The sequence below is a fragment of the Mus musculus genome, chromosome 1 (assembly GCF_000001635.26).
Source record: "Mus musculus strain C57BL/6J chromosome 1, GRCm38.p6 C57BL/6J".
Taxonomy (NCBI): Eukaryota; Metazoa; Chordata; class Mammalia; order Rodentia; family Muridae; genus Mus; species Mus musculus.
Window position 1 is genome coordinate 166,625,110 of NC_000067.6, and position 27,075 is coordinate 166,652,184.

The 27,075-nt window shown below is 39.5% G+C and overlaps 1 protein-coding gene across 1 annotated transcript; it reads right to left on the reverse strand.

Moving 5' to 3' along the window:
* Nucleotides 1-3,861: 3,861 nt before the first annotated feature.
* Nucleotides 3,862-22,584, reverse strand: Gm4847 (predicted gene 4847). Its single transcript, NM_001164312.1, has 9 exons — nucleotides 22,390-22,584; nucleotides 18,236-18,375; nucleotides 17,070-17,258; nucleotides 16,498-16,660; nucleotides 14,887-15,029; nucleotides 13,080-13,279; nucleotides 9,631-9,980; nucleotides 7,551-7,626; nucleotides 3,862-5,417 (listed from the first exon to the last, which is right to left on the reverse strand). Exons 2-9 carry the CDS (start codon nucleotides 18,368-18,370, stop codon nucleotides 5,060-5,062), a joined length of 1,614 nt encoding a protein of 537 aa, NP_001157784.1. The 5' UTR covers nucleotides 18,371-18,375; nucleotides 22,390-22,584; the 3' UTR covers nucleotides 3,862-5,059.
* Between the last annotated feature and the right edge of the window lie 4,491 nt (nucleotides 22,585-27,075).

Sequence of the window (27,075 nt, forward strand, 5' to 3'; positions counted from 1 at the left end):
CATCATCCTGAAGCAGCTGGTCTGATAGAAAGATGGAATGGCCTTTTGAAGACACAGTTACAGCGCCAATTAGGTGGTAACAGCTTGGAAGGCTGGGGTAGAGTTCTTCAGAAGGCAGTATATGCTTTGAATCAGCGCTCGATATATGGTACAGTTTCACCCATAGCCAGGATTCATGGGTCCAGGAATCAAGGGGTGGAAAATGGAATAGTTCCACTTACTATCACTCCTAGTGACCCTCTAGGAAAATTTTTGCTTCCTGTCCCCATAACTCTAGGTTCTTGCTGGCCTAGAAGTTTTGGCTCCAGAGAGGGGAGTGCTCCTACCAGGAGCTACAACAAACATTCCATTGAACTGGAAGCTCAGACTTCCCCCTGGTCATTTTGGGCTTCTAATGCCCTTAAACCAACAGGCTAAAAAAGGAATAACAATGTTAGGAGGGGTGATAGATCCAGATTACCATGGGGAAATTGGATTACCTCTTCACAATGGTGGTAAGCAAGATTATGTCTGGAGTGTAGGAGATCCCTTAGGGCGTCTCTTAGTACTACCATGTCCTGTGATTAAAGTCAATGGGAAACTACAACAGTCTAATCCAAGCAGGATGACAAAGGATGCAGACCCATCAGGAATGAAGGTATGGGTCAATCCTCCAGGAAAAGAGCCAAGACCTGCTGAGGTACTGGCTGAAGGTGAAGGAAATACAGAATGGGTAGTAGAGGAAGGTAGTTATAAATACCAATTAAGGCCACGTAACCAGTTGCAGAAATGAGGATTATAAAGTAATATGAATGCCCACTGTAAATTTACAAATGCGTTTGCGATTGTACGAGGGATAGTTATATCATATTAGGCGTATTCACAACCTTGTTATTGTTTCATGTGAACATGAGATATTATTTGTGTCAAGTTGACAAGGGGTGGATTGTTGTGGCTATTCCTGGTTGTCAACTTGACTATATTTGGAATGAACTACAATCCAGAATTGGAAGGCTCACCAGTGACCCTTATCTAGAGGCTTGGAGATCCTTATCTGGATCTTGGTTTGGAGATCTTGAGCCATAGTGGCTATGGATTCCAGAAGATTGAATCTCCGAGTTTAAGGAACATACCTTTCATCTGGGATTAAAGGTGTGGTGGAACACACCTTTAATCTGGGCTACACCTTCTGCTGGAGAAAATATAAGGACATTGGAAGAAGGGAGTCTAGCTCTTGCTCTTGCTCCTTCGCCTGCTTGCTGCGTGAGACTGAGTAACTGCTAGATCCTTGGACTTCCATTCACAGCTGCGACTGAACAATTGTTGGGAATTGGGCTGCCGACTGTAAGTCATCAATAAATTCCTTTACTATCTAGAGACTATCCATAAGTTCTGTGACTCTAGAGAACCCTGACTAACACAGCAACCAACAGATTGGGAAAGTATCTTTACCAGTCCTAAATCTGATAGGGGGCAAATATCCAATATATATAAAGAATTCATGAAGTTGGATTCCAGAAAACCAAACAACCCTATTAAAATGGGGTACAGAGCTAAACTGAGGAATACCGAATGGCTGAGAAGCACCTAAAAAAAAGTTCAATATCCTTAATCATCAGGGAAATGTAAATCAAAACAACTTTGAGATTCCACCTCACACCAGTCAGAATGGCTAAGATCAAAAACTCAGGTGACAGCAGATGCTGTCGAGGTAATGGAGAAAGAGGAACAGTCCTCCATTGCTAGTGGGGCTGCAAGCTGTTACAACCACTCTGGAAATCAGTTTGGTAGTTCCTCAGAAAATTGAACATAGTTCTACCAGAAGACCCAGCAATACCTCTCCTGGGCATATACCCAGAAGATGCTCCAACATGTTCATAGCAGCCTTATTTATAATAGCCAGAAGCTGGAAAGAACCCAGATGTCCCTCAACAGAGGAATGGATACAGAAAATGTGGTACATTACACAATGGAGTACTACACAGCTATTAAAAACAATGAGTTTATGAAATTCTTAGACAAATGGATGGATCTGGAGGATATCATCCTAAGTGAGGTAACCCAATCACAAAAGAACACACGATATGCACTCACTGATAAGTGGATATTAGCCCAGAAGCTCAGAATCCTTAGAAGTTGGAAGAAAATACCCATGGAAGGAGTTACAGGGACAAACCTCAGAGCAGAGACTGAAGGAATGATCATCCAGAGGTTGCCCTACTTGGGGATCCATCCCATGAACATCCACCAAACCTAGACACTATGGCAGATACAAACAGAGCCTGCTGACAGGAGCCTGATATAGCTGTCTCTTGTGAGGCTATGCCAGTGACTTGCAAATACAGAAGTGGAGGCTCATAATCATCCATTGGATGGAGCACAGGGTCCCCAATGAAGGAGCTAGAGAAAGTACCCAAGGAGCTGAAGGGGTCTGAAGCTCTATAGGAGGAATATCAATATGAACTAACCAGTACCCCCAGAGCGTCTTAGAACTAAACCACCAATCAAAGAAAACACATGGTAAAATTTGTGGCTCTAGCTATATATGTAGCAGAGGATGGCCTAGTCGGTCATCAATGGGAAGAGAGGCCCTAGGTCCTGTGAAGGTTCTGTGCCCCAGTATAGAGGAATACCAGGACCAGGCATGGGAGTGGGTGGGTTTGGGAAGAGGGGGAGGGGGAGAGGAAAGGGGATTTTTGGAGGGGAAACTAGGGGATAACATTTGAAATGTAAATAAAGAAAATATCTAATAAAAAAAGAAAGACCTTTTGGCAAATTCTAATTAGTGGAGCTTGAGTTTGAAGATTATCTGTGATTTTCTGTTAGATATGGCTTTAAGTATGGTCCATATGTACTACAGTCCAAAGAATGGAACAATGAGTTATTGAGGGGGGTTGTGGGAGGGGGAAGAAGAGGAAAAGTATTGAACTGCATCAGAGCTTTGCTCTACATTTAGGAGTAAGTAATGCATTCTGCTTCACTCAATATTTGGTTTGATGCTGACCTGGTCCTGTGTCAAAAGTCCAAGGAGAAGACATTTGTTGTTGACTCTAAGTAATGAGGAGAGCCTAGACTCAGCACTCCTAGTTTATTTTTTCCTCAACACATTGTAGCTGGTGGCAGTTTACCTAGACTTGGGTAGATTTATAGGTTTAATTGCTATCATTCCATAAAATGATTCTTTATAAAAGGTACACATGCCTTACAGATTATAGCCTCAAAATCCTTAACTGGTGACAGTAGTAATGAAAAATAGGTAAGAAGAATGTCTGAGCTGACACTTCTCTGATGCTCAGTGTGAAATCAAGGACAGTGTGTTGTGTAAACAGAACTTGAAGATCTCTTGTGTTGTCTCTTCTCCACACCACTGTATGCCAGGTACCTGAAATTCTACCAGCCATTGGAGATGAGTTTGAGGCTTCACCAAACAAAAACACTGCTGATGAGGCCCAAAACCTGAATCCCTGGAGCTTTCTTTCTAGGTTGCAAGGAGACTCTACTAGAGTCACCTCTCTTCAGGTATTATTTAGGGCCTTTATATCCTTGGAGTGGGGCCTAGTGAGTGCCATTCTTTTCAGGAACTTCCTAAGCCTTGCAAGTTTCATTGTCTTCAGTGTTATAAGCTTTGCTTCAAAGCACTCCCTTCCCACCTTTGTTCAGGAAGGAAATTTCAGTTTCCAGGAAAGCTACACAACAGAAAGGCTAAGGACTGATGGAGAACTGTTTTCCAGTGAATGATCTCCTGATGGCTTAATGTTCTGGAGCATCAAGACCAAGGCTGTCACAGGAGATATGCTTACTACAGTATATGGTTATTGCTTAGAAGAGTCTCCCATAGAAACCTCCTCCTCATTTTAGTACATAAATCACTGTGGAAAATATGGTTTTTAATTATTTTTTATTTTGAAATTCTCAAGTTTACAAAAGGGCTGAAAGGTTAGTGCTAGGAACAGTTGTACAACTTTTAACCAGCATCACAATCTGTGGAAATTCTGTCCCTAGCATTTTTCTTTTGTGTCTCTTGCTCTGTCCCCGTCAGTCTCTCACCTACAGATAAACTTAAATATATACTTCAAATAATATGTCCACGTCATTGTACTCCTACTTTTGCCTACCTATTAGAAATAAGAATATCCTCCTGCATAAACATAATGCTATTATATCACACAGTATCATCAGTAATTCAATACAACCATGTACATATTAAAATCCCCTCGTTTATGTTAGAATTGTCATTTAGTCTTTAGATATTTTCATTGATCATCCTAGGACTGCAGTCTCCTTTATTCAGAATGGAGCTAAGATTTACTGGGAATGTATTTTTCTCTTTTTCTCATGTTGTTCCTTAATATCATTCATGCTAAACATTCTGGGAACAGCATGAGATATCAGCTCCCTGTGCATCATATCGGGAGTTGCAATGTGTTATGTCAGATCTTAGCACTTTTACACATGGTGCTCTTTGATATAGTGATAAGTTGATGAATGTCACGTCTTTCTATTGATAATTTTTTTTTTCAGGCAGTGCCCAGTGGCTGACACTCGTTCACAGTCCCAACATATGGTAGTAAATGGCATGAATATAAGGTCATCCCAGACCTGCTTGCACACTGAGACCAAGTCTTAAAACTAAGAATCAATCAATCAACCAACCAACCAACCAACCAACCAACCAACCAACCAACCAACCTACTGCTTGAAACAGCTATGATTTTTTTAAGGGGTCAGAATGGGAAAGATGCTTTGAGACTATCAAATATACTTTTAAGGTTTATTGCTGATTAAACAATGTCTCTGAGATTTTAATAAAGCAAATTCATCCCACTTTTAATTATTCTTTATGGTCATGTTACATATAAACTTCTCAAATTATTTCAAGTTACGTTTGGAGTAAAATAGTCACACTTTCAACTTCTCCTTATAAAGTCATTGTTGGAGTAATTCTGTGTGCATTTGAAAACCCAGTTTAAATCTTGCTTAATACACATGTTTCCCCTTATACTTAACTGATGCTAAGATATATGGTTTCATTAGGTATAGTTTACTCTCTAGTTGCAGAAATATCTATGTCAATATGAGGTTAGTGACTTGTGATATGCATGATAACTACTACGGAAATAAAGAAAAAAACGACAACACAAGCACTTTTGACCCAGGACAGATGAGAGAGGTGAGATTGTTTGACCACACGGGTTCTCAGGGGTTTGAGCATCCTTTCTCTCTGAGTGAGGATGGCTGCCCGAGCCCCATCCCATTTCCCTGGGCCCTGTAGACGGTACTGGTAGGAAGTGCAAGGACCACAGAACACTTCCTTAGCCAGTTTTGTATCCCAGAGGAGGAGAGAGAGCAGGTTGGGTTTGACACCTATCTCAGAAGCAATTTCGTCCATGTAGTCGACGAATGTTACTCGGCGATGGTCTTGGAGAATTTTCTTAGAGCTGGAGTGGGGATGGAAACACAACAAACATCAGACTTCAGTCCTGTCATCCCTGGGTTTCCAGTACAATTTTCTTTTATTTGCTTCTTTGCTGTTTTACACGTGTCAAATCTTAATTTAATAAACTTTCTTCAACTCCCTTAGGCACAATATGGTCTCTCAACACATGTTGTGAATCTCTGAGGGTTTTAAAGTTCCCACATACTCAGAAGAGTGACAAAAATATATAAAAAGGAATGACATCTTACATCTGGATTTCCCTTATACATTCAGAATCCAGATCCATCATGTGAATTAAACTACCAAGGAGTACATATAAGCCGTAGTATATGAAACTCCATTGCTTACTTCTTGATTCCAATCTACATAAACTATCTTCTCTAGATACTAATTCTGTATACAATTATTCCTTTTGGTTATTGGTATGTAAACATGTTACTAATTTTGTAAATTGTAAATACCTGAGAATAAAAGGCCCCTCTTCAAGACACCTACTAGTCCCAGTACTCAGGAGGCCAAGGAAAGAGAATTACAATAAGTTCAAGGTCAGCCTGGGCTATGAAATGAGTTCAAAGCTAGCTTAGGCTACGAAATGAAGCCCCATCTCAAAAAAAAAAAATATGCCAAACAAGAGACCACCTTGTCAAATTATCCCTGGGTAAAAGAAACACAAATAGACAGTGCCTTGACTTAAAATAAATAAATAAATAAAAACTTTTCACAATGTTGAGAGGAGATAAATTTGTATTATTTAAGATAAACATAAAAAGAGTGAATGAAAGTAGCCAAGTGAGGGAGAAATAAATGTATGCAGGCTAAGTAAGGCAGCAGTATGGCTCTTATCACCAAATTCATGGATGCAGGGGAGGAGTGGTCATCATTGATCTTACCCAGCTGTGAACCTTAGTGAAAGGCAATTCCAATCTGCCAGGCAAGCCTTGGTCACTGGTACCACAGCAGCAAGAATGATATGTGAGCAACCACCACCCTCTGATTGGATCTGAGGCCTGCTCCACAGGAGGAAATGCATGCCTCATCCTAGACACTCAGCCATAACTCCATGAGTGAAGAGTTTCAAGGCCATAGGAGAGTATTTACTAGTGTGTAGTTAAACTTGTGTGACTCCAAATTGCTTTCTAGATATTTGTGTTTATACTCTTACACAAATATTGCTACTCTCAGCCTTAATCCACAGTTTCTCTTTGTAATGGGTGGTGGTGAGTTCATGACTTGTGGGTCTGAGAACAGGCAATGGATAAGCACTCAACCCTAAGCAGGGTATTTGTATCACACACTTTAAGGCTTAGGAAATACCAAGGAGGACCAGAAGATAAACCAGATCTGCCAGAAGAGGAAGAGAAGGGCTGCAGGATGCTATTTTCTGGGTATGATGCACCCTTCTTTGTTCTGTTTTTAAAATTTTAAAACATTACCCAGGGTTACCTAAGAGAACGTTCATGCAAGTATATGATCTATTTTAAGCTTATGACCCCTGACTTCCCTACACTTCCTCTCTCACGCCATTGTTCCCTTTAGTTACACAGATTGTTTTGTTCCTATTTCCATGTCACCAACACATATGATTTTATGTATCTGTACTGTCTGGGACAACAAATGAGGGAAAAATACAATACAACTACCCTTTTCATTTATATCTATACTCTTGCAAGTGGCATACCTTATTCTTGTTTAGGACTAAAAACTCCATTGTGAACAAAATACACATTTTAACTCTATTTCCGTGGATGCCTACATCTTGTCTCTAACCTAGCTACTGTGACTAGGGATTGCAATACATGCTAATGTCCAGTTTGACTCTGTGATGCCTGGAGTTTTTGGGTAAATGCTGAGAAGTGGTATATCTGGTAGGTACAAGTTAAGGTTTTAAAAAAACTCTATTCTTATTTCCACAGTGAGTTTACCTTCTACTCATCATGTAGACTTGGTGTTCTGTGGTTATTTAACTCATAATGTCAGATTTAGGTTCCACAGTCAGCTCCATGTGAAAAATGATGTCACTGAACTAAAATTATCATATTAGGGCTCATTTAGTTGCAAACTATATAAAGAGTAAAATCAAATATCCCCCTCTGAACATGTTTCATTTACTTTAACAGAAAAGTAGGCTCCTTACCCTTTGGCCATTATTTGATGATTCTTTCTGTTGATGTCGGCTATCATGGCTCTCCTTGAGGGCAACTTTTTTATTCCTGAGAAAACAATATATAAACATTGAAAGGTTGACAGGAGGACCAAGGTACACACATAAACAAAAATAAAGGTTTTGAAATAGAATGAAATTGTCAGACCTCTATAAAATTAATAATCAAAACCTCATGTTTAAGGAGCTCCAAAGGAAGAGAATTTCTTTTACACCGTCATGCCCAGGATGTCACTTACGTTACCTAGCTTTCCTTTAAGATAAAAAGTGTTTAAACTTTTCTTAGTTTAAATGTACACTCAACATCCCTGAATACTATGAATGCCTTTGAGGTGTTTTTTATTGTCTTTCAAAGATCCTTAACCTAACCTGGGACGTGACTCAAGGTCTCATGTATAAGAACATTGCCTAGCATTGAGCTTACATCCCAAATGCATTTTTTCTGTGTGTTGAGTTAAGAGAAGATCTCTTAGTTTTTATTGTGCTTTCTGAAAGTACATACTGATGGAAGAGCACCCTGCACTTTGACAACTACATTTTGAAAGGAGATCAAGTAATTGCACACAGAAATTCTGCATGTATGAATGTGCCACAGACAAAGAAGATACAACAAACAGAATGTTAAATTATGCTAGAGAGACAAGACAGAGTGTAGCAGACATGATACTTATAAACTGTTTGCCTTGTTGCTTCTCCAGGTGCCACATGGTGTGAGTATCTGCAAAAATATGACCTACACACAATTGTCCTCAGATGTTTCAAAATACAGTTTCACACACAAATGTGTAAAGCAAGAAAGGAACAGAACTGAAGAACTGAAAGTCCATGTAGCACCTTAAATTACTACTATACATCTATACATACGTTGTGAAACATCAACTATTCTTCTACAAATATAACAAATAAAAGGAACATACTCAATGAGACACCTGTGTGTTCTTGTCCATGCTTCAGTGTTCATAATAATCCAAAGTGGCCATTAATATAAAATAAGTTGTATGTACATATGTGTACACATATATACCCATATGCATAGACTGAATGGAGAAGAATATGGAGTGCTATGTTTTAAATGAAGAAAATGACTGTAAAATAAGGATTTACTTGATGATATTGTATATAAAGGAAGAAGCCAGACATCATGTAGTGGATATTCACCCAACAGTCCTCCTTCAGTTCCTTCAGATTACTGTGTTGTACCCCCGACCCCTACTCTATTTTTACTTGTGTTGTGAGACAAGAGGTTCTCAATTATCTTCTTTGTGCACACTTCATTTTGGCCAGGCCTTTCTCCACCCACTTGTTTCCTGCCCACATCTCTCCACTATCTGCTTGAACTGTCCTGCCCCCATTATTCATATAATCTATGGTTCCACTTGCACAAAGAAAAAAAGATGAAAGCTGTCTGAAAGTATCAGAAATGAGCATTGTTTTCTTTGGTGACACGGAGAAAGGTGAGGCTGGAAATGCATGAAGAGTGCATTTCTGAATTTTAGTTATTTCATTTGTTTTTAATCTACTTTGTAGTTGAATAGTTGCATGTGTATTTGATTTGTGAAAATTGTTCAATGCGTGTTGTATGTGCTTCTGTATGTGTATATTACACTAAAATAGTTCTTTGGCTAAATTTGCTTTGTCAAAAGGCAATTTGATATGAAGAGAAGACCCAATAAACGTTGTAAGAAATTGTGTAACTAATTTCTCATATGGTCATTATTATATCCATTTGATGGAAGTCAGCAAAGAAAACATATTTATCAGGACAAACAGAAATGAATCCAGAAAACAGAAACAGAGCTGTTCTGTAGAGCTTTGAATAAGCATCAAGTGGGTTCACCTGAAACTTCGGAAAATAAATGGCATAAGAGAAGCTGCAGGAGCCACTATTTCCACTTCACCATGGATACATATTCAAATCTCACTTAGGGAATTGCCACATCAATAGTTAGACAATGTATTAGAATGAGAGAGATCAACAGAATAGTAGACCTCTGTTACTTTTAAATCACAGAGAATTTGGAAATACTGTATTCATGGCAAGACAATTCCATACCTTTGAACACATGCACAACCCATCGGCTCTGGAGCTCACTTGTGGGGAGGATGGCTCCAGCTGGCTGGAGGATGCCAATGAAAGCCAGAGTTGGCTTCTCTAGCTCAGGAGGGAAGACATATTTAAACATGGAGTACTGGTTGTCTAGGACTCCTGAGTCATCACTCAAGAAAGGGAATGACAGTTTATAGCCTGTGGCAAAGATGACAACGTCTATGTTCTCCTTGGTTCCATCCTCAAAGATGGCCGATGTTGAGGTGAACTCTTTAACATTTGGTTTTATCTTCACTTTTCCAATAATGATGCGATTTGGCAGGTCATCACTCAAAACTGTTCGCTGTTCAAGAATTCTGTGCATCAAGAGATGAGTATACAACTTCTTTATAAAAATGTATTAGCATAGGCAAATCTATGGAAAATATTGTGTAACATCAACAATTTTTATTCTGTTTCCCAGCATCCTCAAAAGGCAATATAGACCATTAATAAACAACTGGTTGTCTAATTCAGAACTAAACTGTGATACTTTTTCAGTCTCATACCCATAGAGAAACCATGGACAAGCCATGGAACATTTTATTTCACTTTCCTAATTGTAGAACTGCAAGAATGTTATAACACCAGATCAGATTTGTTAATACATACTAAATACCTTTAGATAATGATATTTTTTCAAGGAATAAAGTATGTTAGTCATGTATTGAGTCAGGAACTCACTATATAGCCCTGGATGTCCTGGAACTCACTTTAACTATTCTTTAACATGACCGAGGTCTACATACCTTTCCATCCCAAGTGACTGGATTAAATGTATGTTCATTTTTGCTGTATTTATCTATTCTTGATACTATGTAGAAATCATTCTTACTGATAAGTGGGTATTAGCCCAGAAACATAGAACACCCAAGATAAAATTTGTAAAACATTAGTAAACCAAGAAGCGGAAAGACCAATGGCTGGATACTTCATCCTCCTTACAATAGGGAACAAAATACCCATGAAAAGGAGTTACAGAGACAAAGTTTGAAGCTAAGAAGAAAGGATGGACTATCCAGAGACTACCCCACCCAGGGATCCATCCCACAATCAGCCACCAAACCCAGATAGACACTATTGCATATTCCAGAAAGATTTTGCTGAAGGGATCCTGTTATAGCTGTCTCATATGAGGCTATGCCAGTGCTTGGCAAATACAGAAGTGGATGCTCACAGTCATCTATAAGATGGAAGACAGGGCCCCCAATGGAGAAGCTAGAGAAAGCACCCAAGGAGCTGAAGGGTTCTTCAACCCTATAGGTGGAACAACAATATGAACTAACCAGTACCCAAAGAGCTTGTATCTCTAGATGCATATGTAGCAGAAGATGGCCTAGTTGGCCATTACTAGGAATAGAGACCCCTTGTTCTTGTAAACTTTATATGCAGCAGTACAGGGGAATGCCAGGGCCAAGAAGTGGGAGTGGGTGGATAGGGGAGCAGGGCATTGGGGGGGGGGTGTATAGGGAACTTTCGGGATAGCATTTGAAATGTGTATGAAGAAAATATCTAATAAATATAAATAAAAAATAAATTAAAAAAGAAATCAGTTATCATTAATTAATCGTTAATATATTTCATCTATTGATTTATTACATTTATTTACGTGTGTGTGTGTGTGTGTGTGTGTGTGTGTGTGTGTGTGTGTGTGTGTGATTGTGATTGTGAAAATATGGAGGTTAGAAGACAACTTGTGGAAATGATTCTCTCCTTCTACCACGTGTGCTACAGTTTTAGGATTGGTGGCAAGTGTCTTTACTTGCCGAAATATCATGCTAGCCCCAGTTGCTAATATTTTTAAAGCCCTTAAATGTATATCTGCAACATTTCAGAATGAATTTTGAATGAGAATGTTTGTGACCAGGTTTGAGTTATGAATTAGTAGCAGGGAGTCACATTGTCCTGTTAGTATATTAGTACAAAAGTAATATTATTAAACATATCTCATAGAGACTGAATAATTTCTTCCTAAAAAGGAGCCGAAGTTATACATATGACCTTGGCTCAATACAAAAGTATGTATGCATACTTCCAGATATCTATTAATATTGATTTTTCTGTTTTCATTAATTCAAACCTTTTAAAAAAATATTTTCCTGGAATTAAACAATATTTATTTATTTATTTATTTATTTATTTATTTATTTATTTATTTATCTATGTGTTCCAGAGTGCATTTGTGGATGTCAGACTGTAACTTGTGGAAGACAGTTCTCTCTTTCCATCATTGTTGACTCTAGGGATCAAATTCTGGTCATCAGTGTTGGGAGCAGGTATCCTTACCCACTGAGCAATCTCTTCATCGATAGGATTTGAAAATTTAATATGGTGAGCTACTTAGGACTAAAAAGAAATGGGACCAAGAGCAGATACATGGGTGATACCAAGTCTTACATGTCTTATGATGATGAAGAAGAAGACGTGGAGGAGGAAAAAGATGGTAGAGGGGGACGTTAGAGAGGAAAATGGAGAAGGAGCTTGAGGAAGGGAAGGAAGAAGAGGAGAAAGAGAAGATGCAGACACAGATGCAGAAACAGAAGCAGAAGCAGCAGAGGAAAAGTGCCCACAAAGTCATAAGAAACAGAGAAGGCAGACATGGGATGAGAGGACTAGGCAGGGTTCTGAGGCCTGGCTGGTGTTGAGTGATGTGAAAACAAGCAAGCTAAGGACTCTCAAGTACAGAATGAGTTTTGGAAAATGTCTATAACCATTGCAATTATCAGTGGTAAGGGCTATCTTGGCTGAGGCTGGGTGTTATGCAAATGGGGTAGGACACAAAGTCAGTGCAGATGATGAGGTTGAAGGACTTGAAGTTGTTGTATATGGATAATGTATTGTCTTGGTTGATGGTACATTTGAAGGTAGGCACACAATCAGATGTCTTAATTTAGAGAGTGAACACGCAGTAGTTTACAGAGTATAGTAGGAAAGCAGGAGAGGGTGGCAGAGTGAACTTGTATGAATTTCAAATAAGTCAAAGTTTAATGCCTCCACTTCCCCATCTGCACAACTCTTATGGCTCAGTGCAGCAGTTCTCAATCTGCGGGTTATGATCTCCCTTCCAAGGGGTTAAATATCAGATATTCTGCATAGTAGATATTTACATTGAGATTCATAACAGTAGCAAAATTACAGTTATAAAGTAGCAATGGCGGTAATTTTCTGTTTGGGAGCACCCACCATAACATGAGGAACTGTCACAGCATTAGGAAGGCTGAGGGGCATTATATCAGTGGGATCACAAAGAACCTTCAGTAGGAAGAAAATAATTTGGATATTCCCCATGAAAACAAATGCCATGAGAAATTAATGGCACCGTTCCTCCCTTTCACGCACCTATAGCTTACAGATTTAATTGACTTAACTAGTCCAGTCACTCAAAAGTATTGTCTGCTTCGAATTCCCAACTTTACCTGTGTGTAGGCAGCAGCCCGTAATTGGCATGATTAAACCTTCCATTTAACTTCTTCTCCATCTGTCTGTTGATTATGTATCTGGGGCAGATCTTTTGTACAGCTCTATTATAACGAGTGAAGACTGTGGTGTCCATGGGCTCCCCATGGTCCCAAACTCGATTCCATATCCATGCCCCTTGTCTTGTGCTGAGGAAAACCTTCAAGAGAGGAGGGGTTGCCTGGTAAGTGTTTAGCTGGTAATCAGATCCTCAGAGGGCTTTTTTTGTTGTTTGGTTGTTTTCATTTTTCTTCTTGTTTTTACATTTTCAGGGAAATGGAATTAACTTCCCCCATTGGCTTGATCCCCTAGCCATCTTCTTTTTCCTGTCTTTAACTGAGGTTCACTGGGAAAGAATGCATCTGATCTTGTAGAGACTTGGTGCCCTAGGGAAGGGAGATGTGTGTGTGTGTGTGTGTGTGTGTGTGTCTGTGTGTGTCTGTGTGTGTCTGTGTTTGTGTGTGTGTGTTGGGAATTGGTAGGGGTATGGGGGGAGTAGGGGTGGTGATGGGTGGAGATGGGCGTAGGGGTGGGATTGGGGGAAAAGGAAAAGGGGAGAGAAATGGGGTAGAGACCTCTTGGAGGGAGAATGGAAGGGGGTAGCATTTGGAATTTAAATAAATAAAACAATTTTTTAAAAGAATAAAATATATAAAGACTAACAACAATAACAACGTAAAAGATCCCCTTACTGGAAGTTATTTCAATTAACTTAATATTTCTCAGGGATCTAATCTCTTTGTGACGTTTGCTCCAGCTATATGAGATGTCTGGAGTGAGTGAGGTGCCAAAATATAGGGAAACCCCACGACAACACAATAGGTTGTTACATTGAGTGTTAGAAGCTAGTATTCAGATTCCATGTGAGCTCTTTCAGTTGAAATTTTCAAGAGATGGAGAAGCATGTGAATAAAATGTTTGTAATCAAACCAAAAATCAAGTACAGAAATCCACAGTGGAATTTACTCATGTTTACAACTGGAAAAACCTTAACAAAATGTTTGTAGTGCCAAACAACAACAACAACAACAACAACAAAAGCAAAAGAAAAAATATATTTTGATAAACATTCTGATCTATTTTGTGTTATCTAGCAGAGACCTTTGAAAAAAGCTATTTATTGATGTTACAATCAGTACTGTGATATCATTGTCACAGATCAGTGACTCATGTATCTCAGAATCATGGCATGAATAATTTATTTTCCATAAAGTGCTCAGTATTGGAAATCTTGTGTCTCTTCTATGAAGTAGCAATCAAGTTAATTTTGACTTGGACGAATGCCCTTCCATGCCCTTCAGGCGTCAGCCACAGTCCCTGTAGAGAAAGGGTTGCTCCTCCTTCCCTTTTTATTTGTTTACAATCTTTGGGAAACTATTGAATCTTTCCTTCACACAGACCAGTGGTATATTTTAAATACGCAGGTCTGTGTATGTTGATTGCTCTTTAAACTTCATTTCCAATATGAAACCAGAATATTCTGTAATATTCACTTAATTTTGAGATTTCTCATTTAACTACCTGTAATTAATTTTAAGGTTTCTGACTCTTCTTGGATTGCTACTTCCCCTACTCCAGTGCATTTTGGGCTGGGAGTATTGTTACTTTGGAATTCTGTGTTCTCTTACTCATATTTAGTCAGCAGAGAAACATGTCCTTGCAATTCAAATGGGAACATGCCTGCTAAAGCCAGAGGAAGTCTCAACTCACAGTCTCTGCAGGTAGCAAGCTTACACCCAAGAGCAAAATCAGGATATGACACCAAACCTGGTCAGCGACCCTGCTGATCTCGCCTGCCACATCTGCTCCAGAATTCCCAAGGCCAATCACTGCCACTCTCTTCCCCACAAAGTTGTCGGGGTGTTTGTACTCCCAGGTGTGGAGATAGCTGCCTTGGAACTTGCTGATTCCTGTGAAGGAAGAATCAACCCCTCAAGTCGCAGCAGAAGTGGAAGACATCGCTTGACGGATTTTATTTCTAAGCTTGAAGTTGATGCTATTCTACTCCCTCTTTTGCATGTGGACTTTATGCCACGATTACAGAGTATTGTCCTCCAGCACTCAATGGCAGCGGCTATATGGCCAACACCAAAATCAGAGCAGATTTTTTTTGTTTTGTTTTTAAGTAGTTGATAAAAATATATCATTTTAAGATTTACTCGGTGTGCTAACTCTTTTTCACTTTAGAGTGACACTGCAATTTTCTAATATTCTACACAGAGATATGAGACAGTTTCTTCACTTTTTATAACTCTTTGGAAACCCACAAGTTTGTAAAGAACATTAGCAAGGTATTGATGATATTCAGAATCAACTTAAAGCCAGGTACACATGCAGTTTTAAAGCCCAGGAGCCCAAAAGCACTGATAAGGGTAGTAATTTTAAGTCTGTATTTTACTTGAACCCAGGATAATCTGAGATGCTACTATGTAGTTAATGTAAAGATATTGGTGAGATTCTTCATGTGCTCCTACTGTGTTTTCTAAGTGTGGTGAATATTTTACAAAGGAAACATCTTAATTTTGTGTCCTTCACATATCAGCTTCTCACCAACAACATCTGGCCAGTGGCCACTCACTACTCTCTAAATCATAAGCATGGGATAGTAGAAGTTTCAAGGTACTCTGGAAAAGTTATATTTCAAAAGTTATAATTGCCATAATTTATACAATTCCATAAATTATACAATTCCATGATGCATAATTTGTCATTCAGGTGGTGTTTCAAAGACTCCTAAAATATCTCCACAAATCCTACTTCCATTGTTTGATTCAGTCTTTATCTCTGAAATGGACTGTTTAAAGTCTTTATTCCTGATGCTTCTGATTCAATCATCTTCCCCTATCAATTAATGGTCCATACTCCTGCAGGGCTGATTGCTTCTCCTGCATGTACACACACACACACACACAGAGAGAGAGAGAGAGAGAGAGAGAGAGAGAGAGAGAGAGAGAGAGAGAGAGAGAGGGAGAGAGAGAGAGAGAGACAGAGAGACAGAGAGACAGAGACAGAGACAGAGACAGAGAGACAGAGACAGAGAGAGATGCTTTGCCTTTAACTCTTACATGCTTCTCCCAACCTAGGCACTCCAAGTGTGAGCCAATCCCTGAGCTCTCTCCAGGATTGCCTATCTACTGGCTTCTCCCCACTGCTTCCTCGTCCATGAAAGTCTGTCTCAACCTTACTTGTGTGAGGATTTCTGATTTTCCGTTCTGTCTTTATCTCTGTTGCCAGATCTCCCCTGACTGTTCCATGAACTTAGAATGCCCCCTCTTGTGTCTCCTCTGTATAAACACTGTCTTCCAGTGCCTATTACAGGAGAGGCATTAAAATATGTAGCATCCTAAGTTTTTTCTCACACACACATTAGAGAGATACCTTCAAAGTCTTGTAAAGGAAAGTACTTCTCAGTGTAGTGACCACTGCAAACCATTATCCCATCAAATATGTAGGTTTTCTGCATCTCCTCGGTCTCTACTACCACATCCCATTGACCAGAGGATGAAAAGTCAGGGCGCTTCTTTATATTGCACACGTTTGTCTAGGAAACAAAGAACAAAGTCTGAGCTCTAGGACATTTTATTCCTTTTCCCTGTAGAATTCTATGGTTAAGTAGCTCTGCATGTGGCTCCTAGGTGGGTAGAAGTCCTATGCACATAAAGTTCCTATAATGTTCACTTCCCAAATGTCACAGCTCATTAGAGCACAAAATACATATGTTTTATTTTTCTAGGACCTATGTATTTTTACTTTACAAAATGAAACAGAGATTAGATTTTGGGTTCCAGCTGGGACAGTGCTCATATGGTGGGTAGAAAAGACAAACATATCTTGGCGAATCCTAAGAGTGGGGGGAGGGGATTAAATGCAGGGTGAAGTGCCTTCCTGGCTTTGTGTGTGGACTTTGCCTTGACCCATGTGCAGGCTGTGGGCGGGGATTCCCTCCTCACCTGGAACTGGATGTGTTTCATGAGCCCGAAGTGCCTGGCATACATCCTGAGGTACTCCATCATTTTGGAGTGGTGCATGTAGTTGGGGTAATGATCAGGGATGGGGTAGTCGCTGAAGGCTGTCATCTCCTTGGAGGTATTGCAGGTTAAAGATTTGTATATCCCAAGATTTCCACTTTTTGGTATCTCCTAAAGGAAATAAATTGACCCTTGGCTTCAGGAATGTGATAGAGAATCAGAAGTGAAGTGTTCGTAAAGTCACAATCTTATTTCCAGATTTTGTGATAGTATTCAGCCGTATGAGGTCATTAGACTAATTTACTAAGGGGGGCTGGCTTCTTTTTAATAATTCCACTCATAGATCCTGGCTCTGTAATAGCAATAATTATTTTACACCAGGAAAGAGATAGCAAGATCCAAGAATGTACATAATGCAAAATGAAAAAAAAAGTAGAAAAATAACACAAAGAAGATCTGACTGGAAACTACCAATGGGTAAAATCTGTTTCAAAACTGAGGGAATTTCATTTAAGAGAATGAAATAGAGAGTAAAATGCTTGTATGATGTGGGCCTAAAATATATTAATATACAAAGGAATAATAATGATGACAATAAGACAAACGTGATGAATTAATAAGAACTGCTCTTAATGATCTTATGTCATGCTTGGATATGATCAAGACACATCCAAGTTAAGAGTCCCCTTCACCCTTCTAACTCCTGGAGACACCATGAGCTAGGCCCACTCCTTTAAGCTATGATACATGACTCTGTTTGTAAGCAAGCACACCTTTCTTGGTAGAGGCATGTTTTTCCAGTAACTAATAAACAACACAAAATAACATATAGAGTGATTAACAATACAGAAGCTGCAACTAGTAACGAGTTTGTTAGAGGCATAATAGCTTTTGCATGCTCTTTTGCTTAGGCAAAATTTGGATATCAATATCCTAAATGTTATATGTGGGGATGTTGAGGAACATAAAACTGAATAGGATTGTGCACGTCCCCCAAGAAATTTCAAATCTATTGAAAGATTTATCACTAATTTAGAAAGTAGACTTAAGGGACAATTTATGTTATCAGAGTTTTATTTCTGAGTTGAATAGAAACAACTCCCAAACACACCAATAATGTCATATTCTGAAAATATTTATAAAATTACCTCATATTTCCACAGTCCTCCGATGTCACTCTTCTTTTCAAAACAGGTAGGTTCTAGTCCCTCCTCCAAACAGCACTTAATGGCACCTAGTCCGCTGACCCCCGCACCAATCACTGCAATTCTTTTTACCCCCATGGTTTCTTGAATTAAGAAGAATTATTTCAGTGTGGTTTTGAGCAACAATGCCAAGGTTCATCACTGTGTTTGTGTCCAACCCCCTTCATTTCAGCATTGACATATTTCGGGGCCACAACTTTAACTGCTTTTATTATACTGTATATTATCTTAGTATATATATATTCTATTTTAATTATATATTATATAACTTTTTTCTCCATTTCAGAACACTATGCACCCACATATTCAAACAACAACAGATGGAAACATTTCTTAAAATGTACATTTCTACTGAACGTACAGGGATTTTTTTCCCTTGTAATTATTCCCTACATAACAGTGTCTAAAAACTATTTAGAAAACTTAGTGGATGTGACCAGTAATCCAGACAAGCTTTAAAGTATATGGGAGTTTCTGGATAGGGTGTATACCTATGAGATGCTACATCCACAAGAAGTGAACACCCGCAGATTTTGATGTTTGTAGAGGATCCTAGATCCAATTACCTGCAGGATGACTCGATGGTCATTATAATAGAACATTTGGTCAAAACAAGATTTGCCCTGAATTTCAAGATGATCAGCAACTCTTTGCTACAGAAACATCTAAGATTTTACTGTCTTATTAAAATTTTATTTTAAAACAGTCAGTTCTGCAATGAAGATTGCTATGAAATAATCTACTTAGTAATAGCTAACAAGGCATACAAGGTTGTCACAAATTCCTGTTGTAATGTTGTCCTGAGTCTTAATGTTGTATTGTTTCTACTCTATGTTAGTTGTGTTATCTACTCGATTTACTCTGCGTTAGGTCTAATGTACTCTATTTTAATACCTGCCCAGAAATGTAAAGGTAAAGGAAAGCTTGAATGACAGTATCTGTCTGTCCATCTGGTTTTGGGACACTTAAGGAAAGAAAGTGCTAGCCCAGGGACCAAGGATAAAACCAAATACTACTGTTCTAAAACAAAAACAAAACAACCCCCTCCCAAATGTGGTAAAATGACTCCTAATGAGAGTCTGCTATACTCATAGACCAGTGCCTTGCTCAGCCATCCTCAGAGAAGCTTTCTCCTGCAGCAGACAGAAACAATTCAGAGACCCACAGCCAGACAATGTGCAGAGCGTGAGAGATCTTGGAACATCCAGCCCTAAACCAAATGTCTCCATCAAATCTCTCCCCTCAAGGCTCAAGGAACCCTGAGGAAGAGGAGGTGGGAAGTGTAAGGGCCAAAGTAGGTGCGGGACATCAATGACACAGACCCTCAAAATCAACATGAGCAAAGTTCACACAAACTCACAGAGAGACTGACTGAAGCAACAAGTACAAGGCATGCACGGGGCTACACAGGGGCCTCTGCATCTACATCATGGCTTCCTGTTTGGTGGCTTTTACAGGACTACCAGTGTGTGAGCAAGTGGGTCTCTGATTCTGAGTCTTTACTTGGGATTTTTCCCTTCTGTTGGGTTGTCTTGTCCAACTACATGTGATAGTTTTGTTTTATCTTATTCTACATTTTTTTTTGGTTTTGTTGTTGTTACATTTTGTTGTTAGCTCTTAGAAGCCTGTTCTTTTCTAATGAGAGACAGAAAAGGAGTAGATTTTGGAAGGGAACGGGGGCAGAGGAGGAACTGAGAGGAGAAACCATGATTAGGATCTATTATGTGAGAAAATAATCTATTTTCAATGAATTGAAAAGTCTATTCTCAATCTATTTTTTTAAAAAAATAGCAACGGGAATCCTAACATGCAGTAATATGATCCCAGCATCTCTATCTGGCTTCCAAGGCTCTTGGTGAGGAAGGCTTCACCTTACTCTTCTGTCCTGTCTGACACCACTCTCCTTGCTTTCTTGTCAGCATGCAATCACATAGAACACTGTGACCATCTTTCTTTGGCATCTTTTCACTTATTTCTCCTTTTGTACAGAGATTATTATCTTTTCCATCTACAGCTGTCTATAATTTTCACTGATATCTCCTATTCTCACAGCTGACAAAATACAACTCAGCACTTCAGCCTAGATTCTAATTTTCCTTTGTTTAATATGTTTTAGAGTATACCATGCCTCTTCCTCATTTAGGTGGTGACAAGTTAGTGTAGGGACACTACAGTCTCTGAGAGTAAGCATTGTGGTGCCAGAGGGCAGTGTAGGGACTCGATGACAAGTAGGTCCAGTTTCCTGAAGGCCAAGTGCTATTTTTCCTAGTCTTGTCTTGATAGAGGGATTCCCAGTGTGCTTTGGTTTTAAGGGTCATTTTGGTGTATTATTTCTTTTTATTTTTCTTGTTTTTTTTTCTTTTTCTTTTTCTTTTTTTTTCCTTTTTGGTTTTTCAAGACAGGGTTTCTCTGTATAGCCCTGGCTGCCCTCGAACTCACATTGTAGACCAGGCTGGCCTCGAACTCAGAAATCTGCCTGCCTCTGCCTCCTGAGTACTGGGATTAAAGGCATGCACCACCAAGCCCAGCGGGTATTATTTTTTGTTTCTTCCTCTCACTCTACATTATGACTATTAAAAAGTATTTATGTGTATAGTGTGTTTTGCTTGTATGTATGTCTGGGCACCACTCACATGCCTGGTGCCAGCCAAAGACAGAAGGTGTTGGTTTCCAAGGAACTGGAGTTACAGGAGGTTGTAAGTCACCACACAGGTGCTAGAAATTTAATGGGGTCCTTTGCAAGAGTAGCCAGTACTCTTAACTTCTGAGCATCCTTTTTAGCCCTCATACCTTTGAGGAATGATGCTATTCAGGTGGGTTAAAACTCTGCTGTTTATTTTAGGAGCTGAAGCAAGAGCTGGGCTCTGCTGTTTCTTTTTCTTAGGCCTTTGATTTTGTTCTTGAAGGGGACAAAATATACAGTGGCCATCCATACAAATGATCCGCTATATGAAGAGTTCAATCTCTCAGCTCTATAGCTTTCAAAGTACAGTGGAAGAAGAAACCGTCATTGGGTTCAGGTTGAAGTGTTAGTCACATTCTGCAGCTCAGAATGAATAGGGAAGCATGGACCTTGGGAAATAAAGCCACTATGGTGTCTTAATGGCCGCCTTTCTTCCTTTTTCTCACTTATTAGAACTAGTAAGTTATATATATATATATATATATATATATATATATATATATATATATATACATACACGTATATATGTATATATATATATATGTTTATATATATATATACATGTATGTATGTATGTATATATGTATATGTGTGTGTTTAAAAAATAAGATTTATATGTTTAGATAAAGTAATACATATAGATTTAAAAAGTAACATACACATATATAACATATTATATATAACACACTGCTTCATAAAACAATTTATGAATCATAATCATTGTAGGATTTTCTATATATAATTTTTAAATGAATATTTTAGATATATTATCGATGAACAAAAGCTTTCTTATTGTTGCATCTTTTCCTACTATAAAGGTACTTCTGCTTCATCAACATCAGTTGTCTCCATCACTCTCAGGCTCCAAGAACACAGGCTCCAAGAACACTCTTGGAGTGGTTCCTGGGGCGCTGTATCTATTTGTCAGGGAATGAGCTGGGCTCTCTACTTGCTTGTATTTTCTCTTTTCATCCCATCAGCTATCATCTCTGATCCCCCCTTTCCCTTAATTTCATGTCCATATGAAATTTCAATAACACAGACTTGTACTTAGCAAGCATAAGGTAAACAGAAACAATTTTTATATTGTGAGGAACATTCGGTTGGAACCACGTGCATCAGGGCAGCAGTTCGGATGATACATAGTAAAACCTACTTGCCAAGCTGAGAACTGCTACATCACCAGAATATATAGTTGGCATTCATTTAATTTATATTTTAATCTAGGAGAAATTATTTTAGATCAAGAAATCCTGGCAATTCTGAGCTATAATTTTGCAGCTAGACAAGAGTGGCCAAAACCAATGAAGTATGAATTCAGGGAAGAGGAAGCAGAGGAAGGCAGGAAGATCTATGGAAGTGGCACACGAAGCATAATCCCTTGGTGTCCCCAAAGCATGGTTGTCCAACTTACAGTCTTTGAGGAGTGAGGTTGTCCTTTTACTGGATTCAGCAGTGTTGATTTTTCTGTCCTTAGTCCCACAGGTTGGGTATGTATGTACCCAGGTGTGCACAGGGACTGTGAGCAGAGCTGCAGTCAGCTTTCGTCAGCAGGTCCCTGTGGCCCTTTTCCTGGGTGGCTTCTCCCTGTAGAGGAGCTGGGCAGCTGTTAGTTCCTTCCTGTTCTCATTCCCCTTTTATATTAACCTTGTCCTCTTTTTTTTTTTTTTTCATGAGAAGGCAGGATCTTTATACATGCTCCTAGAAGGACCCATCCTTTTTGATTCTTAGAAAAAAATCATGATCATTGCAGATAGAAGCAACTGTTTCCAGACAACTGCCAAAAATCACTTCCAAGAAACATTTGCCTCCAACTTCCCCTTTTGGAGATTTCAAGCACAAGTCAATTCTCCTCACAAGTTCTTCCAGGATGAACACCTTGTCCTGAACCAAGCATCACGGAGTCATTTCCAACACGCTCTATTCCTTACCTCCTGGTTTAGAAGTCTCCAGCCTGAGTCAGCACACACCAGGCACAGAGGCAGAGGCAGAGGAAGGGACTCACTGTAACAGTTTGCTTCCATGGCCATGACAGTTGATGAGTTCCACAGCAAGCCTGAGACCACGCAGTGTTGCCAGAGAACCTCAAGCCATGCATTTGATAGTGGCAACTCTCCATCCAGAGCTGGAAGTCTAGAGTCCAGAGAACTTGAAGTTTGTTTGTCTTTAATAATTATGTTGTTACTTTATACTAGTGGCACAAAGTATAAAGTTTATAAAGTTGCACAATGTTTCATTGAGATATTTTCATGTATATATGAAATGCCCTTTGATTAGATTCCCCTTACATCTCTCATTCATTCTTTAACATTTTAAGTACTTTTTTGAGAATTTCATACATGAGAACTATATTTAAATAATTTACATCTCTTCTTACCCCATTTCAACTCCTTCTGTGCCCCCCCCCAATTCCCATCAAATTGATGATCTCTTTTCCTTAATTATCTTTGACCTGAACACAACTTTGAATTTTTTTTAAAAATAGAGTTAGGTCACATGGGGGTGAAAAAGCTCTCTCCAAGAGTCATAAACTAGCAAAACACCCAGTGCAAGGCAGAGGAATTGAGCTGGATCTGGCCTGTAAGCCTCCTCCTGAAGACTAGCTCTCGTGTCATCTGAAGGAGTTGTGCAAGCAGCCACTGAGGACAAGTGATCAGTAGTTCTACCCAGTGTTAGAACCTGTGAGCGACACAAGTATCCTACTCATCAAGATATCACAGTGGTGCAATTAGTGATACTTTTATCATGAGAGTAAGCCACATCTCTCTAATGGGACAAAAGGGGCACTCAACAGAAGGATATCAATTCCTGTGGCTGTTAACCTAGCCAAGTACTCATGGCTGGTGAGGTCATAGATCCTAGAGAACCTACTACTACCATTTTCCTAAACCAATATAGCCTCTAATCAACTGTATTCTGAGTAGTTAACCTTATATCCACAGACAAGTGTGCTTTTCTTCACCAAGGATGCTTCTGATTGCAAAAGATGGAGCCTCACTCAGATAAACTCAGCTGCATATACAGAATGAGTGACCAGGGGGTGCCTAGCCCCAGCTGATGTGTCTGCAGTACAACTTGTATACTGAAGGCTTTGGGAAGATTGAAGAAGAGGGGTGGAGAGATTGTAAGAGCAAGAGAACTAGGATGCCTGCTTCCTGTTCCTTCTAGACATGACACGGGAGATGTACCCACAAAAATTGCTATTGTAAATGCTGGAATCCCAAAGCATAAGAGCTTGGAGATGTGATGTCCAAAGGCAGAAGCGTCTTCCAAGTCAAGGAAAACCAAGATCTCTGTCTTTCTCTTGAATGTTTACTCTTATTTATTCCCCTAACCAATTGAAGGGTGTCTGCCTACACTGAAATTGGAGTATTCCATTTCAGTGGACACTTGAGTCTCACACCAGTCTTTGGAAACACCTTTGTGGACACACTTGAGTTAGTTCAATAAATCGAATAAAATGCCAAAAATATCTATTTCCCATTCAGCAACAGAGAAATTGGCTTACTGCCTTGTTAATTTTGAGAATAACGCTTCACCAGCCTGGTATCCTTTAATCCTCTCAAAGATGTGTAAAACTAACCACCTTTTATTAATTTGGCACCTATTTGCTTGTCCTTTAGCCATACTTAATCTTCAATCAGGATATTCTAATTGTACAGAGGTTCACTAACATGGATCAACTTTGGGTCTCCTTAATTTGCGTGTTTGTGTGTGTGTGTTTGTGTGTGTGTGTGTGTGTGTGTGTGTGTGTGTGTGAGAGAGAGAGAGAGAGAGAGAGAGAGAGAGAGAGAGAGAGAGAGAGATATTATTGTATAATAAAGTTTATTTTAAAAAGCAGGTGAAATCAGTGAAAAAGTAATAGTTTCACCCAACGTGTCAATGTGCTATAACTATTCTATAGGTGAGTGAAAGAACACTGAACTATTCTCAAAAGAAGAGAGAACAATACTTGGGTGATGTTTATTTTCAGATGTCCCCAATCTCAAATGCCATGACAGACACAAAATATAAAGTTAACACTTAGGTATTTATGCAAATAGTATGTACATGATAGAGTGATAAGCATAACTAAAATAAATCTATGTCATATTTCACAGACACATTCATCCAAAACACATCATAACAAAGTAAAGATGGAATATTCCTAGCAATCATCGCACTGTTCTTTCAATCATGGTCATAATTGGTCAGCACCTAGAATTTCTAAACCACCAAGTCAGTGTATGTATGTTCATTCTTGACTATGTGAATCTGTATGAAATCACGTTCAGTCGCAGGTGCCAAGCGTGGGCACCAAGAAACACTGTGTTCTTGCTATATATTGCAACCTGTGCTGCTTCTATGGTTGGCCTTGAAACAAAAGGTTATCCCAAGTGTGGCATGGTGTCACCAAATCCATGCCAAGTACTTGGTATTATGGGGCTTTTAGGACAAGGCTGACTTAGTATTTCCTTGTCAGGCTGTGGATTCTTGTCGATGTCAGCCAGTGTGTGCTCTGTGGGCTCACAGAAGTCTACTGCCAGGGAAAAGCCTTTTCTGGGCCCAAAGTACAAAGTTTCCCTCAGACCCAGGCCTAGGGTAGCAGTCTAGAACAAAAGTCTCCCAGGCTTCCTGAGTTCTATTCAGACTCTGGAATTTCTTGGGAATCTGATTTGATGGTTGGTACTCTGAAGTTTTGGTCTTCTTAGCCACATTGACCCAACACTCATCTCAAATCTACTATCTCTATGTCCAGTACTTGAATACTCTAGAATTTGGCCTCTAGAATCAGGACTCCAAGGGTTGGTCTTGTTTTCAGTTTTTCTCAGGACTAGAAAAACTGTGGCTGGGCTTGTATAAGTGGGATAGAGGTTATCATTTACTCATTGTAAATATGCCTGGTGATCTCTGGACCCAGCTACATATCTATCTCTTCAGTAGTGCTACTGACTGTGGAACCCTGAATTGCTCAGAACCCTGAATTGCTGCCACATTGAGAGGCCTTTTGGGAACAAAGACTTGCCGTCTGAGTATAAGCTCTCATCTAGTCCAGAACCTGCTGGTGGAGGCGTCCTGGGGGGCAATTAAGATATTTAGTGCTTGAAAAGGCATAGATGATTTCTTTCGTTGAGAAGGCACTAGACAGTGTCAAGAGTGAGGAATCTCTGCCCATATGGAAGCCTATTACTGCTTCAAGTTTTACATCCTAATGGGTAAGTGTTTGCACCTCACTTATAACTGGATCTTCATCTGGCCTACTATAGTAGCCTGGTTCTTGATGGTAAAGGCTCAAGAGAAGTGCAGAGTGAAGTTTAATTCCATTACTTGGAACTCCAAATGCTCCATGTGCAGCCTATCCAGAATAATGTGATCCATAGGCCTGTGGCTGTTCAAGTACTCCAAATAGGACAGTATGCCTTGTATATGTAGCTCGACTTGTCCCATGGAACATTGCAGATGGCAGAGGGCAGGCTGTAGCTTGCTCACCTTTTGGGGTGAGGTCAGCACCTGGTGGTAGGAGCTTGGAGTCGCCAGCACACCTCTGAGCTCTATGGCTTTCGTCCAGCTCCATCCTCAAACCAGGCTGCGTGGGACATGATTAATCTTCTGGACTGTGCTAGATTCATCAGGAGGGTAGGACATTTTGTTTTAACTACAGTGCATGGTGAGGTGAAAGTGTTCGAATGCTTCTACTGGCATGGAATCTCAAAAAGCAGATCTGGTGTGCTTTCTAGGCAACTGGGGGACCCTGAGACTCAAAATTAGTCAACATTAGCCTCTTGACCACTCACAAGCCTATCTGGAAAAATCTCACTACTAACCCATTTTTAACTTCTTATAACAGGCTTGGCTAGAAGCAGAGGTCTTGGAGGCAGACCTATCTGGGATACTCTTAGCTGTATTATAACAATAGCAGTCCTTGATCCCCTGGTTGAATGAACAGAGCCTTTTACTACTCAATGGGTTTTTCCATTCAACTTTCATTTAAGGTTTTGTTTTGTACCTGGTAGGGTGATCTGTACATTCTTTTTGAGAAGTCTGAGTAATTTCCAGTCTTATCTAGATCATGTTGTAATTTCCAAAGTGTTTGGAAGTCAGTCTTGACTCCAAGTTTAAT

Excerpts from the sequence above, each read along its gene's own strand:
- Gm4847 (NM_001164312.1), bottom strand. The coding sequence starts at position 18,370 with ATGGGGGTAAAAAGAATTGCAGTGATTGGTGCGGGGGTCAGCGGACTA. Across the intron at positions 17,259-18,235 it reads GAGGACTGTGGAAATATGAG|GAGATACCAAAAAGTGGAAA; the intron begins GTAATTTTATAA and ends TATTTCCTTTAG. Across the intron at positions 16,661-17,069 it reads TGAAACACATCCAGTTCCAG|ACAAACGTGTGCAATATAAA; the intron begins GTGAGGAGGGAA and ends TTTGTTTCCTAG.